We start from the raw sequence: 15,588 nt of genomic DNA on the forward strand, positions 1-15,588 counted from the left end.
ACAAAGGACTAAAAGTCCACCTCCATGGTCACTGTAAACTCCTACACTGGACTGTAAACTCCTTGAGGGCTGGGATCATGCCAACTCTATTGCATTATACTCTCCCAAGGACTTAGCACAGTGCTCTGCTCACAGTAAATGCTCAATAAACACCACTGATAGATTGACTCAGCCAGTCACAAGCTTGTCAGCAATCCCGACTCAAAGGCTGCTCTTAGATGCTGACAGTACTCTAACTGGGGCAGACTCAAAGCTAGGTAGAAGCCATCCTGAGTATCTGCAAGGCCCTTCTCCGTCTCAAACACCTCTCTCCACACGTCCCCTACTCTCCCTAAACCAGCATGAGGAATCTGAGAATAATCTCGGGAAGTGCCTGCCCTCGATTTAAAACACATTCTGGGCTTCCTGGTATGCTTAACACTTCCCTCCAAAAGTCCATTTGGGATCCACTGGCATGAATTTATCCAACTCCCTCTTGAGCCTATTTATATATCTGCCTACACAACTTTCTGTGGTAACAAATTCCAGGCTTATACCCGCCCTCTCTGCTCCCACTGCATGGAAGTGCTTTTGCTTATTTTAAATCTACCACTTTCAAGCTTCAGGAAGTTGCCCTCTTGTCCCGGGATTCTGTGATTTGGTGAACATTCTGGGTTAGCTCGCTTCAAATCCGTTACGGTGTTAGAGACTTCTATCGCGGTGCTCTCAGTCTTCGTCTTTCCAAGCTGAAATGCCCCCATTTCCTCAGGCAATCTTCTTCGAAACCGGAAATAGTGTTTATGTTTCTACGAAGTTGCTTTTCGTTTCAACAAAATCTGTCCTATAGTTGGTGGCTCAACAATTTATTTTTTAAATTAATCATGGCGAGGCGCCACTTCTGGATACCACAATTATGTGTTAGGGCATGAGACGCAAGAAATTGTTCCTGAGAATTTCATGGCGTAAAGACAAATAAAAATTATTGAGAATATTTTGGAAACTTTTAAATGAATGGAAAAACTCTTCCCTTCAGTTGATAAAGTCCTGTCGGTAACATAGGTATAATTTCTTTCTCCAAATGGGCCAAATTAAAAAGAAGTGGAAATAATTCCCATTCCCTCCTGCCTCTCTTCCTCCTATTTCTCCAGACCAAGCCCAGGCATTATGATTATTATTACTTTATCTGAGAAGCAGATTTCACAATCTCCCAAAGCCAACAGTTTAAGGCACAGTTCCATAATCCTCCAGGACCTGGAAGCATTTCCTTCCAGAGCTTAGTGTCTGTCCCAATCCTGACATCCTAAAATTGGGGAAGATCTGTATTTGAACCTCGGTTTGGGGAGTGATTTTCCAGGGTCAGTGCACGGTGCGTAGCCTGCTAGGGAGCAAGGAGGCTCTCTCCGGTGCAACGTACTCCCCCCAAAAAACAGAACTACAGAGCAATAAAAGAACAGAGGAAGACCAAAGAAATCCTTCAGTTGCCTTTGCTTGTTTTTACTTTCCAACTCTGTTGGCTATCTGTATAGCCAACATGATGAACAAATACTTACAGGGATTTTGGGAAGGTTCAGCTTAGTCTGACCCTGTAATCAATTAAATCGGTGGCATGTGTTGAGTGTTTTACGGAGTTAAGAGGGCTGTAGTAAGCACTAGGAACAGTACAATGAGAAGCAGCATGGCCTAGTGGATACAGCACAGGCCTGGGAGTTAGAAGGACCTGGTTCCTATCCCGGCTCCATCACTTGTCGGCTGTGTGACCCGGGGCAAGGTCGCGTCACTTCTCGGTGCCTCGGGGACCTCACTGGTAAAATGGGGGTTAAGACTGTGAGCCTCAGGTGGGACAGGTTCTGTGTCCAACCCGATTACCTTGTAGCTGTCCCAGCTCCGAGTACAGTGCTTGGCACATACATATTAAGCGTTTAACAAACACTATATCATTATTATTACCATTATTACAATACAACCGAGTTCTTAGATACGATCCCTGTAAGCCTGGGACCCAAGGGCCAATCAGTTCTGGGTGCTTTGCTTCCGATAACCTCCCCAGTAGTAGTGACAGAATTTAACCATCGTAGTAAGCGCCGGGACAGAATACCCAGTTGGGAGTTAGATACAACCCCTGTTCCTCAGGGGGCTCACACCAATCCAGCTCCTCTCACCTAATTCTCCCTCTCCCCACTCTCCTGCTTCCTCCATCCCATTTGTACAATGGCTATCCACAACTGCTCAGTTGGTGGCAGATTTCAAAGAGGGCCTGAGGAGGAAATTGAGAAGATATTTCCTGGCTGAACTCTCTGGGGCGACAATTGTCCCTTGAGTAGACTTCCCTAAAAGATCTACACATTAATGGATTGGGACATCATAGGTCATGAGCCTCTGGAGGGAAAGGGTTTGTGTCTAATCCCCACCTGAATACCCTTTCCCAAAGCTTACTGTAGTCTTCTGCACACAGTAACTACATGTTTTTATGGCACTTGCTGGGTGCTTACTAAGTGCCAAGCACTATACTAAGTGCTGGGGTAGATATAAGGTAACCAGGTTGGATACAGGTCCTGTCCCACAAAGGGTTCAACAGTCTTAATCGCCATTTTACAGATGAGGTGACTAAGGCATAGAAGAGTTAAGTGACTTGCCCATGGTCACACAGCAGACTCTTAATAATAATAATAATAATAATGGCATTTATTAAGTGCTTACTATAATAATAATAATAATAATAATAATAATAATAATAACGGCATTTGTTAAACGCTTACTATGTGCAAAGCACCGTTCTAAGCGCTGGGGAGGTTATAAGGTGATCAGGTTGTCCCACGTGGGGCTCACAGTCTTAATCCCCATTTTACAGTTGAGGTAACAGAGAAGTTAAGCGACTTGCCCAAAGTCACACAGCTGACAATTGGCAGAGCCGGGATTTGAACCCACGACCTCTGACTCCAAAGCCCTGGCTCTTTCCACTGAGCCATGCTGCTTCTCTTAATAAATACCACTGCTGTTATTATTATTATTATTACTAATGGAGGCTTTTACAGCTAAGGATACATTAAGAGGAGAAGAGAGGAATATCAAAACCACAATCTTTATTCTGAAAGAAGGCTCAAAGGTTAAGGTTCACCCTGAGGCTAGACTACAAATTTCTTAAGAGATCATCACCTTCTAATGAAGGCTGAACACAGAACTGAGTTTTCTACTTACCTAATCTGCTTTTCGCTCACATCTAGCCAATTCCAAAGGAGGCTTTACTTCTGAATCACTCACATACACTTTCATTTTACTGTCTGTCGTATCTCAAGGCCCTGCGTCACGAAGCCTTCATTCAATCTCCGCTGTTCGGTCCTATGGGTCCGGCTGTCTTGCCTGGCCTTTTGGGAGCCAAGCAGGCCGTCACACGTTGTCACTTCCATTCCAAGAAATGCAGAGGGAATGACTCAAGTTAATTCCTCAGGCTCTGCTAGCCAGACTGGGCCTGTCAAGGCGGTTGCTTGGTCTGGGCTGGAAACTGTGCCTTTGTGCCCCTGGAAGTATTATTCTTTCCAAAGGGCAGGGGCTACTTTGTTATTTCGGTGACAGGGAAGGTGCTGAAATGAATTTGGGTCCACAGTTCTGAGCAAGGATGACTCAAAGCGGTCTACTGAAAATCCCAGACCGAGGAGCAAAGATGTGAAATCGCTGTTGGGTAGGGACCGTCTCTAGACGCTGCCAACTTTCAAGCGCTTAGTACAGTGCTCTGCACACAGTAAGCACTCAATAAATACGATTGAATGAATACAGAATCCCCTGTTGGGAATGTAGCCTTCTGAGGTTGTGGCAACCAGGGATGAAAGACAGAGAGGCGGATACCTCAGAACTGGGCTCCCAAGTATTTCTTCCAGCCGCGTTTCTATCCGAAAGATGTCAAGAATCCAATAAACAGAAGGTACGGAACAAAGACAACCTGAGTTTGAAGAGTTTGTTTACAGAAATACCCTTCCCTCAGAAACAGAATCAGGGAACCTGACATCGGTAAAAACGTGGGGCAGTTCAGACTGCAGTGGGCTCAGTTGTGCCCAAGCAGAGAAGAAAAAAGAATCCAATGTGAAAGCAGCTCGTCACCAAAAATTCAAATGAACCACATCAACTGCATCTAAAAACAAGGTGTTCGAATTACCTAAAGAAACAAATTCTTCCCCCAAGAGTGGAAAAGGTTTCTTTTTAATTCCGGGCTGTCATTTCATTTGAGACATTTTAATGCTCACTTACTGTGAAATAAGGCAAACTTCCTTGAGTGTGAAGATCAAAACAAATTCCACATATAATATTTGTGAAGATTAAATACCTCCGATTAGGGTCAGACGCTCCTCCTTCTTAAATTGAAACTTGCCAGTTCACCCTCCCCAGAATACAATTTTGTACCATTGGTACACGCTTACATATTAAAAACTTGATGCACAAATCGACTATCGATTTAGCGGTCAAACTGCATATGCACCATTTTTGAAGATAAAGGGTATTTAATACTGACTCCGGATAGTCTTTTCATCTTATATTGTAGAGGAACTGTCACATGAGTTATCTCACACTTGTTCTCTTTAGTACCATGGCCGGCATGGAAAAATCTGACATGGAACATTATGCCTTTGCTCAGGGGACTCGGATCTTTGCTAACTGCCAGGCAGAAATCATGACCATTCAGCCACAGCATAATGAGACACGGAACGAAAAATGACATATGCTATTGGGCCCCTGTCCTAGGAAATCACTTTAGCTGAACGCCCTCCGATCGGCACAAGCCAAACTCTCTGCAGTACTGAATATGCCAGAGAAAAATGATTACTCTACATAGCCTGGATGTGTTTACAATCGTACACGCACATCTGAGACTTAGCATTTCTTGGCATTATCATTTATGGAGTGTAATAAACTGAAATTGAGACACAGAACATTTCCTCCTGAATTTTCCAACATGACGGGAAGATACAAAATATTTTCAGAGTTAATTGCTGCCAGGTTGACTATTCAGACTCTTGGGCACACAGCCTTAAGAAGAGGAAGCTTAAAACTACATCAAATTTGACATGAAGAGCGGCCAGACTATTGCTCTCAATGGGCTGAGAAGAGAACCAGAGAGAGAGAAAATAAAAGCCACGTAACCTAGCACCAATGATTACGAAAATTGCACGCTTTCTCTCCTATTGAGCTGCAAGTTGTCACATCAGAGACGGGAAGTATGTGAGGGAAAATGGCAGGCAACCGAGAAGAAAATATGTTAGCATAACACTAATTCCATTCTGAGGAAATGGAATAGAAAGCACTTCAATTAATGACTTTGAAGAGCAACTGCACTTGAATTATATTTCAACATTATGCTCGTGATTCTGGTTAAAATACAAATTCTTACCGCTGTTTGTTTCTTCCGGGCATCTCTCTTCAATAACTTTTCTTTCAGTCGCTTCTCCTGGTGGGGGGAGAAATTCACAAAAGTTTAGTCAGTTATTATTCCGTCTAGGTGTTTAAAAAAATTAAAAATCATATTCTGCAGTTGTTTTAAAACCCTATAATAATCTTGTCACCGGTTACCAGTGGAAGAAACAAATAGAAGATGAAGATTATTTAGATTTCTTTTTCTCAGAATGAGGCATTTACGGATAACATTAACACGTGGGAACCTTCTGATTCTCACAAAGGATGCAACACCATCTACTAGAGGTTGCTGTATTGAATTGCCCATAACTCTCTCCGTTGTTTCCACTGTCCAGACATTTATTCAGGGCTTGTAATGCCTAGAAAATGGAGGGAATGAAGTGCATTTATTTCTACGAGAGCCTTACAGCTATATTACCAAAGGTCTTTTGACCTTTACACATGCTTTTCCAATAATTACAAATATACAGGTTGTCCTCGGCAGCCAGCATTTTCCCAACTGCAGCTCCGGTTCTTGTGTTTAAGCTTCTCCAGACCACTCTGACTACTATGGAATGTAATTTTTGCTGGCCCTGGATAACATGTTCTGTCTCTACAGGGATCACAGAGTAGGTCATTAGCATTAAACAGAAAATAAATGCAATTGCCTGGAGTTCAGGCATACTGAAGGGACAGAAAAGCAGTGTGGCCTAGTGATAAGGAGCATGGGCTTGGATGGTATTTATTGAATGCTTACTCTAGGCACAGCACTGTACTAAGCACTTGGGTTCTAATCCTGGCTCCGCTACCTGACTGCCGTGTGAGCTTGGGCAAGTCATTTCACCTCACTAGGCCTCAGTATCGTCATCTCCAAAATGGGGACTCAAAACCAGCTCTCCCTCCTACTTGGACTGTGAGCCTCGATTATTTTCTATCTACCACAGTACTTGGCGTGTAATAAGTGCTTAATAGATTCCACAATTACTACTACTATATTACACATCAAATATCCAAGAGCTGTCCAGAATTCTTTATGGCTGTACAACCTGGATTTACTGGCAAAGCCACAATTATGTTATTGAGTAGTTTCACCAACATTTGAGAACTAAATGTTCAGTGACAGGCCCTGGAATGCAGTTTAGCCCCAGTTTCAGAGCAATGAGGAGTGATAATGATTCATTCATTCATTCAACCGTATTTATTGAGCACTAACTGTGTACAGAGAATCACACTTGATTCCTCGTGAGGTTATACAGCAAATGCTCACTCAATACTACTGATCAACTGACAGAACTACCATTACCATCTTCCAAATGTGAGGTCCACTCTAAAACGATAAACTGAAAAGTGAGGCTGGAGTGAGGATACTAATGCTATAAGGTTTTTGTGGGCAGGGAACGTGTCTGCTTAATTCCATTGTTTTATGCTCTTTCAAGTGCTTAGTGCTGTGCTCAATAAGTATGGCCGACTGATTGATCGACTGACTGAATGTGTTATCAACCGCCAAATATCGGAATGTTTCACTCTGGTCTGATGACAGATAAATATTTTGAGAAGCTGTGTGAAAAACTAATCAGTAATGTTACAATTTATGAACGCCAGTGGTGTCTGGCAGAAATATGACCACTGTATGAATATGAGCGATTAATGACAATTTCTGAATAATCTGGGCCAGCATTTTTTGTTTTGCCAAAATTGGATACGCTCAGCTCGCTGCAATTGCTAAACTGAATAAAAACTGTAAACTGTCTAAAATACCTGGAACATTCTTTCTAAGATTCAACACACTGAAAGAAATCTAATTCTTGTTTGACAGGGTCCCATCTCCCCACCATTCTTTCCAAGTAAAGACTTACCCTATGCTTTGCTTTAATTTTCTGCCTATATTCTTCTTTATCGAATTTGTCCTCTTCCTGTAGTCTCTCTTTGGCTTTATCCAGGTCGATGCCAGCAGAATCATCGCCCTCGTCAGTTTCATTCACGTTGGATTTCTGGGCAGGTGGCCACTGCTGAACTAACTAAACACACGAACGAGGAAGGAAACATTAAGGGAAACTTGTACCCCCTTCAGTAGCGAAACCGGCATTTCCGATTGTACATCTAGCAGAAATCACCATAGAGCAACGTTAACTTTTACTCCTTAAAGCTGAAGTGAGGGGTAACTATTGCAGTGAATATAGCGGTTATCGGCTTAGGAGCCTTATCTCTCAGGTTTCATTATCATCATCATCAATCGTATTTATTGAGAGCTTACTATGTGCAGAGCACTGTACTAAGCGCTTGGGAAGTACAAATTGGCAACATATAGAGACAGTCCCTACCCAACAGTGGGCTCACAGTCTAAAATCTAATTCATTATATGGACACTTCCTTTACTTAGTGTGGACTGGAAAACTTCAGTAGCCAATTTCACATGCATTTGACCTTCCCCTTTAGGACTTTGGGGAGTGGCGGTATCTTTTAAGGTCCTGCCCGCAGGTGTTTTAATCATATAAGAGGTACCACGGACCATGTCATTTATGCCACAAAACACCACCTCCTAGGGCATCGGATCTTCTGAAGCCTGTTGGGTTCTTTTTTTTTCTCTTTTGCTGAATATTTTACTAGAAGTACACGGCTCAGATATTTGTCAGGGTAAACCAGAATAAAAGGGGATATGCAGAGGTGGCAAACTCCACATTAGTTGAAAAGGAGGCAAGACGGCCACCAACTGTCTCTCTCAGCTAGTTCTTCATCCTTTGCCTCGGTCCTCTAAAGGGTATAAAATAGGGGGCTTGCGGTGATTTCGGCGCTTCGACATCACGATGCCTGGGCCACCCAGCCAGCAAGTGGCCTACGATTTCAGGCAACTGCCTTTCCTTTGATGCTGAACCTGAGTCATCCCTGTTCTGAAAACAGTAACACAATTTGGCAGCACAAAAAGGATGTGATTGAGCCTTACCTCGCCCTCTTCGGTAAAGGTGATTTTTGTGTTGACTTTGAATTTCCTCTTCAAAACTTTTTTAGCTTCTGCAGCTTTCGTTCCTTTCTTCTTGATGCCAGAATTTGATGATTCTTTCTTCTGTGTAGGAAAAGACACACAAAACACAGATGGCTGAGCACATGGTTGCTTTTCGCTAACAATTTAACATTTGGCGATGCTCTTTCCAAAACTGAGCGCATTTTATTTCTTAATAGGGTGCTGGAAAGTGAACTATTATGTAAAAGGCTATATCCTGGAAAGGCCAAAGCCACAATGCAAACAAACATTTTTCTATCTGCAGGTGTCAAAAGGTAAAACCTAGGTTTGCCACGGAAGCTTGCTTTAAATTAGGACGAATCCAGCTGGAAAATGAACTATTATGTAAAAGGCTAAATCCTGAAAAGGCCAAAGCCAAAATGCAAACAAACATTTTTCTATCTGCAGGTGTCAAAAGGTAAAACCTAGGTTTGCCACGGAAGCTTGCTTTAAATTAGGACAAATCCACAAATGAAATTTTAAAATGTTACATTTAGGAGGGGGGAAAAAACCCAACAATGTAACAAGAAACACAACACCTACTTTGGCAGTCAGTTCAGACACAGACACAATCAAGGTGTTTAAGGTAACGCTGCCCTCATTAAAACAAGGGTTTGTAGATCATTCAATCGATCAATAATAATAATAATAATAATAATGGCATTTATTAAGCGCTTACTATGTGCAAAGCACTGTTCTAAGCGCTGAATAAGCAGCGGATACAGCACAAGCCTGGGAATCAGATTGTCATGGGTTCTAATCCCGGCTCCGCCACTTGTCTGCTGTGTGACCTTGGGCGAATCACTTCACTTTTCTCTGTCTCAGTTACCTCATCTGTAAAACGGGGATGGAGACTGTGACTCTCACACGGGTCAGGGACTGTGTCCAAAATGATTTGCTTCTAAGTGCTTAACAGATATAAACATCATTAATCAATCATATTTACTGAGCACTCACTGGGTGTAGAGCACCGTACTAAGTACTTGGGAGAGTACAACACAACAATAGAACGGACATATTCCCTGTCCACAATGAGCTTACAGTCTAGAGGGGGAGACAGACATTAATATAAGTAAATAAATTACGGATATGTACCGAAGTGCTGTGGGGCCGGGACGGGGGAGTTTGAATAAAGGGAGCAAGCCACGGCAACGCAGAAGGGAATGGGATAAAAATAAATGACGACCTAATCAGGAAAGGCCTCTTGGTGGAGATGTGTCTTCAATAAGGTTTTATAGATGTGTTACCATCATAGATAATAATCATAAATAATAATTACGGTATTTGCTAAGCGCTTACTATGTGCCAAGCACTGTTCTAAGTAGGCACTGGGTACAAGGTAATCAGGTTGTCCCACGTGGGGCTCAGTCTTAATCCCCATTTTACAGATGAGGTAACTGAGGCATAGAGAATCAATCAATCGTATTTACTGAGCGCTTACTGTGTGCAGAGCACTGTACTAAGCGCTTGGGAAGTACAAGCTGGCAACATATAGAGACAGTCCCTACCCAACAGTGGGCTCGCAGTCTAGAAACTAAGTGTTTTGCCCAAGGTGACACAGCAGACAAGTGGCGGTGTCGGGATTAGAACCCACGTCCTCTGACTCCCAAGCCCGAGCTCCTTCCACTAAGCCACGCTCCTTCTCTAAAAGAGTCACCACTGGGTCTTCGAAAGAGAGGAAGAAAGTACAGTCTCTGTCTCTCTGATTCCAGGGGTCCTGAGGACATTCTTTCTTTCTGCGGCCGATTCGGTCCATTGGGCCCAGGAGCTATGCTCGGGGGTGGTGGGGAGGAAGAAGTGGGGAGTTTAGTATTTTCCTCCATTGTGTCATACTCGCCCATGCTCTCTGCACACAGTAAGTGCTCAATAACCACTGATTGACCTTTTAGGCTGTGAGCCCACTGTTGGGTAGGGACTGTCTCTATATGTTGCCAACTTGTACTTCCCAAGCGCTTAGTACAGTGCTCTGCACATAGTAAGCGCTCAATAAATACGACTGATTGATTGATTGATTGACCAAGTGCTCATTGCGACTCCCTCCACAAGGTCAATATTACCTGTGGCAATCAAGTGACCGGACTCTTTTCCGTAGCATGCGACAGTATCGATATGTACCTCAATTCAGGGCAGAGAAAAAAAAATAATAATAATGATGACATTTAATAAGCGCTTACTATGTGCAAAGCACCGTTCTAAGCGCTGGGGAGGTTACAAGGGGAGCAGGTTGTCCCATGGGGGGGTTCACAGTCTTAATCCCCATTTTCCAGATGAGGCAACTGAGGCACAGAGAAGTTCAGTGACTTGCCCTGAAAGCGACACAGCCGACAACTGGTGGAGCCGGGATTTGAACCCCTAACCTCTGACTCCAAAGCCCATGCTCTTTCAATCAATCAATCAATCAATCGTATTTATTGAGCGCTTACTGTGTGCAGAGCACTGTACTAAGCGCTTGGGAAGTACAGGTTGGCAACATACAGAGACAGTCCCTACCCAACAGTGGGCTCACAGTCTAGAAGGGGGAGATGGAGAACAAAACCAAACATACTAACAAAATAAAATAAATAGAACAGATTAAAAGTAAAAGTAAATACTTCCATTGCTTGTATATAGTGTCAGCCAGTTAAGCAGCGTGGCCTAGTAATTTTTTGCCTCAAACAGTTTTATTAACTACCTCAAGAAAACAGGAAAGAAGTCATTTTATGGGAGCAACAGGTGTTACCTATAAACATCTTAATCCTAAATACGCTGGGACGAATCGGACGGCTTTCCTGGGACTTGGATTTCTAATGCAAATTCTTCGCTTGTGTGGTCTTAAAATGTGCATTTGCAATTGTCAAAGCAAAGCTGCATGGCGGAAACCAAAAGCTTTCTTTCCTTTCATTCATTCATTCAATCGCATTTATTGAGCGCTTACTGTGTGCAGAGCACTGTACTAAGCGCTTGGGAAGGACAAGTCGGCAACATATAGAGACGGTCCTGACCCAACAGTGGGCTCACGTGAAGTCACAGTTCCTTTCACTAACACATAGCCAGAACATGCTCCCACACTTCTCCTCCAATCAGTTATACTAAGCGCTGTACTAAGCGCTTCAGAGTATACACTATGATAGTTGGTAGACATGTTCCCTGCCCACGAGGAGCTTGCATTTCAGTTACCCACGTGAGCGGCAGCACAGCATTCATTCAGTCGTATTTATTGAGTGCTTACTGTGTGCGGAGCACTGTACTAAGCGCTTGGGAAGAACAAGTTGGCAACATATAGAGACGGTCCCTACCCAACGACGAGCTCATGGTCTAGAGGGGGAGACAGACATTAATACAAATAGAGAAAACAATCAATTACAGATATATACAGATAGATACATATGTGCTGTGGGGAGTCAATCATTCAGTCGTATTTATTGAGCGCTTACAGTGTGCGGAGCACTGTACTAAGCCCTTGGGAAGTGCAAGTTGGAAACATATAGAGACGGTCCCTACCCAACAACGAGCTCACAGTCTAGAGGGGGAGACAGACATTAATACAAAGAGACAAAACAATCAATCACAGATATATACAGATAGATACATATGTGCTGTGGGGAGTCAGTCATTCAGTCGTATTTATTGAGCGCTTACTGTGTGCAGAGCACTGTACTAAGCGCTTGGGAAGTACAAGTTGGAAACATATAGAGACGGTCCCTACCCAACAACGAGCTCACGGTCTAGAGGGGGAGACAGACATTGATACAAATAGACAAAACAATCAATTACAGATATCTACACATAGATACATATGTGCTGTGGGGGGTCATTCATTCAGTCGTATTTATTGAGCGCTTACTGTGTGCGGAGCACTGTACTAAGCGCTAGTGGCTAGTGGCCTGGGAGTCCGAAGGACCTGGGTTCTAATCCTGCCTCTGTCACTTGTCTGCTGTGTGACCACGGACAGGTCACCTACCTTCTCTGGTCCTCAACTGCCTCGCCTGTAAAATAGGGATTAAGCCGGTGAGCCCCATGTGGCCCACGGATTGTGTCTAAGCTGGTTAGAAACAAGTCTTCTAGACTGTGAGCCCACTGTTGGGTAGGGACCGTCTCTATACGTTGCCAACTTGGACTTCCCAAGCGCTTAGTACAGTGCTCTGCACACAGTAAGCGCTCAATAAATACGATTGATTGATTGATTAGCTTGTATCCACTCCAATGCTTAGTACAGATCCTAGCTGCTCAAGAGAAGTAGCGAGGCCTAGCGGTTAAAACAAGGGCAGGGGGCGGTCAGAGGACCTGGGTTCTAATCCAGCTTCGTCGCTCGTCTGCTGTATGACCTTGGGCAAGTCACTTAACTTCTCTGTCCCTCAGTTACCTCACCTGGAAAATGGGGGTTAACACCGTGAGCCCCGTGTGGGACATGGACTGTGTCCAACATGATTAGCTTGAATCTATCACAGTACTTAGTAGTGTGCTGGGCTTCGCAAATATCGTAAAAAAGTGAACGTTGCCTTGATAATAATAATAATAATAATAATAATAATATTGGTATTTGTTAAGCTCTTACTATGTGAAAAGCACTGTTCTAAGCACTGGAGCACTGTTCTAAGTGCTGGAAGATTACAGCTGCTACAAATGGGCACCACTAAGAGCCAAATTACGAGTAAACTCCCTTCTGTGCCATCCTGACTTGCTCCCTTTATTGATTCTTTATCAATTCTTTATCAACAAAGGATTCTTTATCCTTTATTTATGTTGCCAACTTGTACTTCCCAAGCGCTTAGTACAGTGCTCTGCACACAGTAAGCGCTCAATAAATACGATTGATTGATTGACTGATTCTCCCCTCCCAGCTCCATAGCACTTATGGGCATATCTGTAATTTATTTATTTGTATTAATTCCTGTCTCCCCCTCTAGACTTAATGCTCGTTATGGGCAGGGAATGTGTCTGTTATTGTTAAATTCCTAATCAATCAATCGTATTTATTGAGCGCTTACTGTGTGCAAAGCACTGTACTAAGCGCTTGGGAAGTACAAGTTGGCAACATATAGAGACCGTCCCTACCCAACAGTGGGCTCTTAGTACAATGCTTTGTATACAGTAAGCGCTCAATAAATAGGACTGAGTAAACCCTAATAGGCTGAAACTTTCTTGCGGACGGGAATCCTGCCTTCTTCCTCTAGTACAACCTCCCAGGTAGCATGCTTAACCTCTTGGCAGATGCCCAGTTAAAACTATTAATTCACTGATCAAAACAATTAAAAACGAATTTGCCTCAGCAGGAAGACCTAATGGCCTATACTGCCTTTGGAAGGAAATTTAAAAAACTGTGTTGCAAAAATCTAGTGCCTAAGTCCACCAGGCAGCAAACTATTGAAAATAAAAACAAAAAATGAAATCCATAAAAAGCCACGGGACAGTTCGATTAAGGGGATTTTTTGGTCCTAAAGAAATCTGATTTCTATCTTTCCAACTCCCACACGCACACCCCAGATGGTTCACAATATCAGTCAATAATTTAGTAGCAAAACTAACTTCGAAAGCAAAAGTAACAAAGTAAAAAAAATCTAGTAAAGTAGGACTATCTACACACAAGAACATCTTGCTCTGAATTAGTGATCTTTCCCTCTTCTCTTTCAGATGGGTACCGCCCACCCAATATTTTTTTCCTATTTTAAATACTTAACTCACCAGGTGTTTTCCATAAACAGAAAAACGTTCACATTATACTAAAGGAATAACTTCAGGTTTCATTAAAAACACTTAGGAAGTGACTTCTTAAAAACTGCCTTTTAAAACTTTACACCACGAGGTAGAACATATTTAGCACTGTAAGTTTATGCATTCTTAGCTTCGGCTGACGCAGCAATTATACGCCTCTTCCTCATTCTCTTTCTTTCTGTAGTAAACCATCAATTAATAAGCCTGTTTCAGGAACAGAGATAATTTGGCAAGGGACAGAACTGCTATGAAAACGTGAATGTCAAAAAAATACAAGACAAAACCTCAGCTTGGCCTTCAAAGGCAGTAAGGGGCACCAGGCGAAACCAGGAAGAAGATTTCAGCTCAACTGGAGAAAAATCCTACTTTCTAAAACTGATGGAATAAAATAGAATTAAAATAACTACCATCAGCCCATCATAATTTAACTGAAACTTTTAAATGACAGATTAATGAATAATCCTAAAGGATTTCAAAGGCTGGTTTTTCTGATTATTTTTTCTATACAACACAGGTGAGAAAAAGAAAAATGTTTTCTTAACTGAAGTGACCTAATTTGATGGGGGTTAATGAAACACGTTTTTAAAAATGTCTAGATATCAAGAAAGCATGAAGGTTAAGATACAATAAGTACATAGTGTTCATTCATTCATTCAATCGTATTTATTGAGCGCTTACTGTTTGCAGAGCACTGTATTAAGCGCTTGGGAAGTATAAGTTGGCAACATATAGAGACGGTCCCTACCCAACAGTGGGCTCACAGTCTAGAAGGGGGAGACAGACAACAAAACAAAACATATTAACAAAATAAAATAAATAGAATAAATATGTACAAGTAAAATAAATAGAGTAATAAATACGTACAAACATATATACATATATACAGGTGCTGCGGGGAGAGGAAGGAGGTAAGGCGGAGGATAGGGAGGGGGAGAAATAATTAAATTTTATCAAAGACTGAAACTAGTTACTGCATATTCCCTATGCAGAATGAGATATAACAGCTCTGAAGTAATCTTTAGAAATGACTTCAGTGTAGTCAGAAAAATTAGCCTCTTAATAATAAAATAATGTTTTTTGCTAAGCGCTTAGTATGTACCAAAGCACTGTTCAAAGTTCTGGGGTAGATACAAGGTAATCAGGCTGCTCCACGTGGGGCTCACAGTCTTCATCCCCATTTTACAGATGAGGTAACTGAGGCACAGAGAAGTTCAGCGGCTTGCCCCAAGTCACACAGCTGACAAGTGGCGGAGCCAGGATTAGAACCCATGTCCTCTCACTCCTAAACCCGTGCTTTTTCCACTAAGCCAAGGCCTGTGTAATGAGACAAGGAATTAATCATTTGGGTTTTTAGGTCTTGCACCTCAAAAGATGTCATGCAGCTTATGTTAAGGTGGAAAGCTGGAATATTTTTCCTTTTCTCTGCCTTTGTTTATATTTCACCATTTTGCAATGTTCACATAATGTATGACAATTCAAAATACTGGGATTTTTTTTGCTGCTCTTATGGAAGGAATATATCCAGGTATTATCTTCTAGCA

General features: G+C 42.4%; 1 protein-coding gene across 1 annotated transcript in view; it reads right to left on the minus strand.

Moving 5' to 3' along the window:
• Positions 1-4,970: 4,970 nt before the first annotated feature.
• DDX10 (DEAD-box helicase 10) overlaps positions 4,971-15,588 on the minus strand; it is a 149,524-nt gene continuing 138,906 nt past the window's right edge. Inside the window, exons 14-17 of the mRNA XM_038761668.1 lie at positions 8,300-8,419; positions 7,215-7,376; positions 5,297-5,413; positions 4,971-5,066 (exon numbers count right to left, since the gene is read on the minus strand). Coding sequence (XP_038617596.1) covers positions 4,971-5,066; positions 5,297-5,413; positions 7,215-7,376; positions 8,300-8,419 — 495 coding nt within the window. The remainder of the gene's footprint in view (positions 5,067-5,296; positions 5,414-7,214; positions 7,377-8,299; positions 8,420-15,588) is intronic.

This window comes from Tachyglossus aculeatus, chromosome 20 (genome assembly GCF_015852505.1).
Source record: "Tachyglossus aculeatus isolate mTacAcu1 chromosome 20, mTacAcu1.pri, whole genome shotgun sequence".
Lineage (NCBI taxonomy): Eukaryota > Metazoa > Chordata > Mammalia > Monotremata > Tachyglossidae > Tachyglossus > Tachyglossus aculeatus.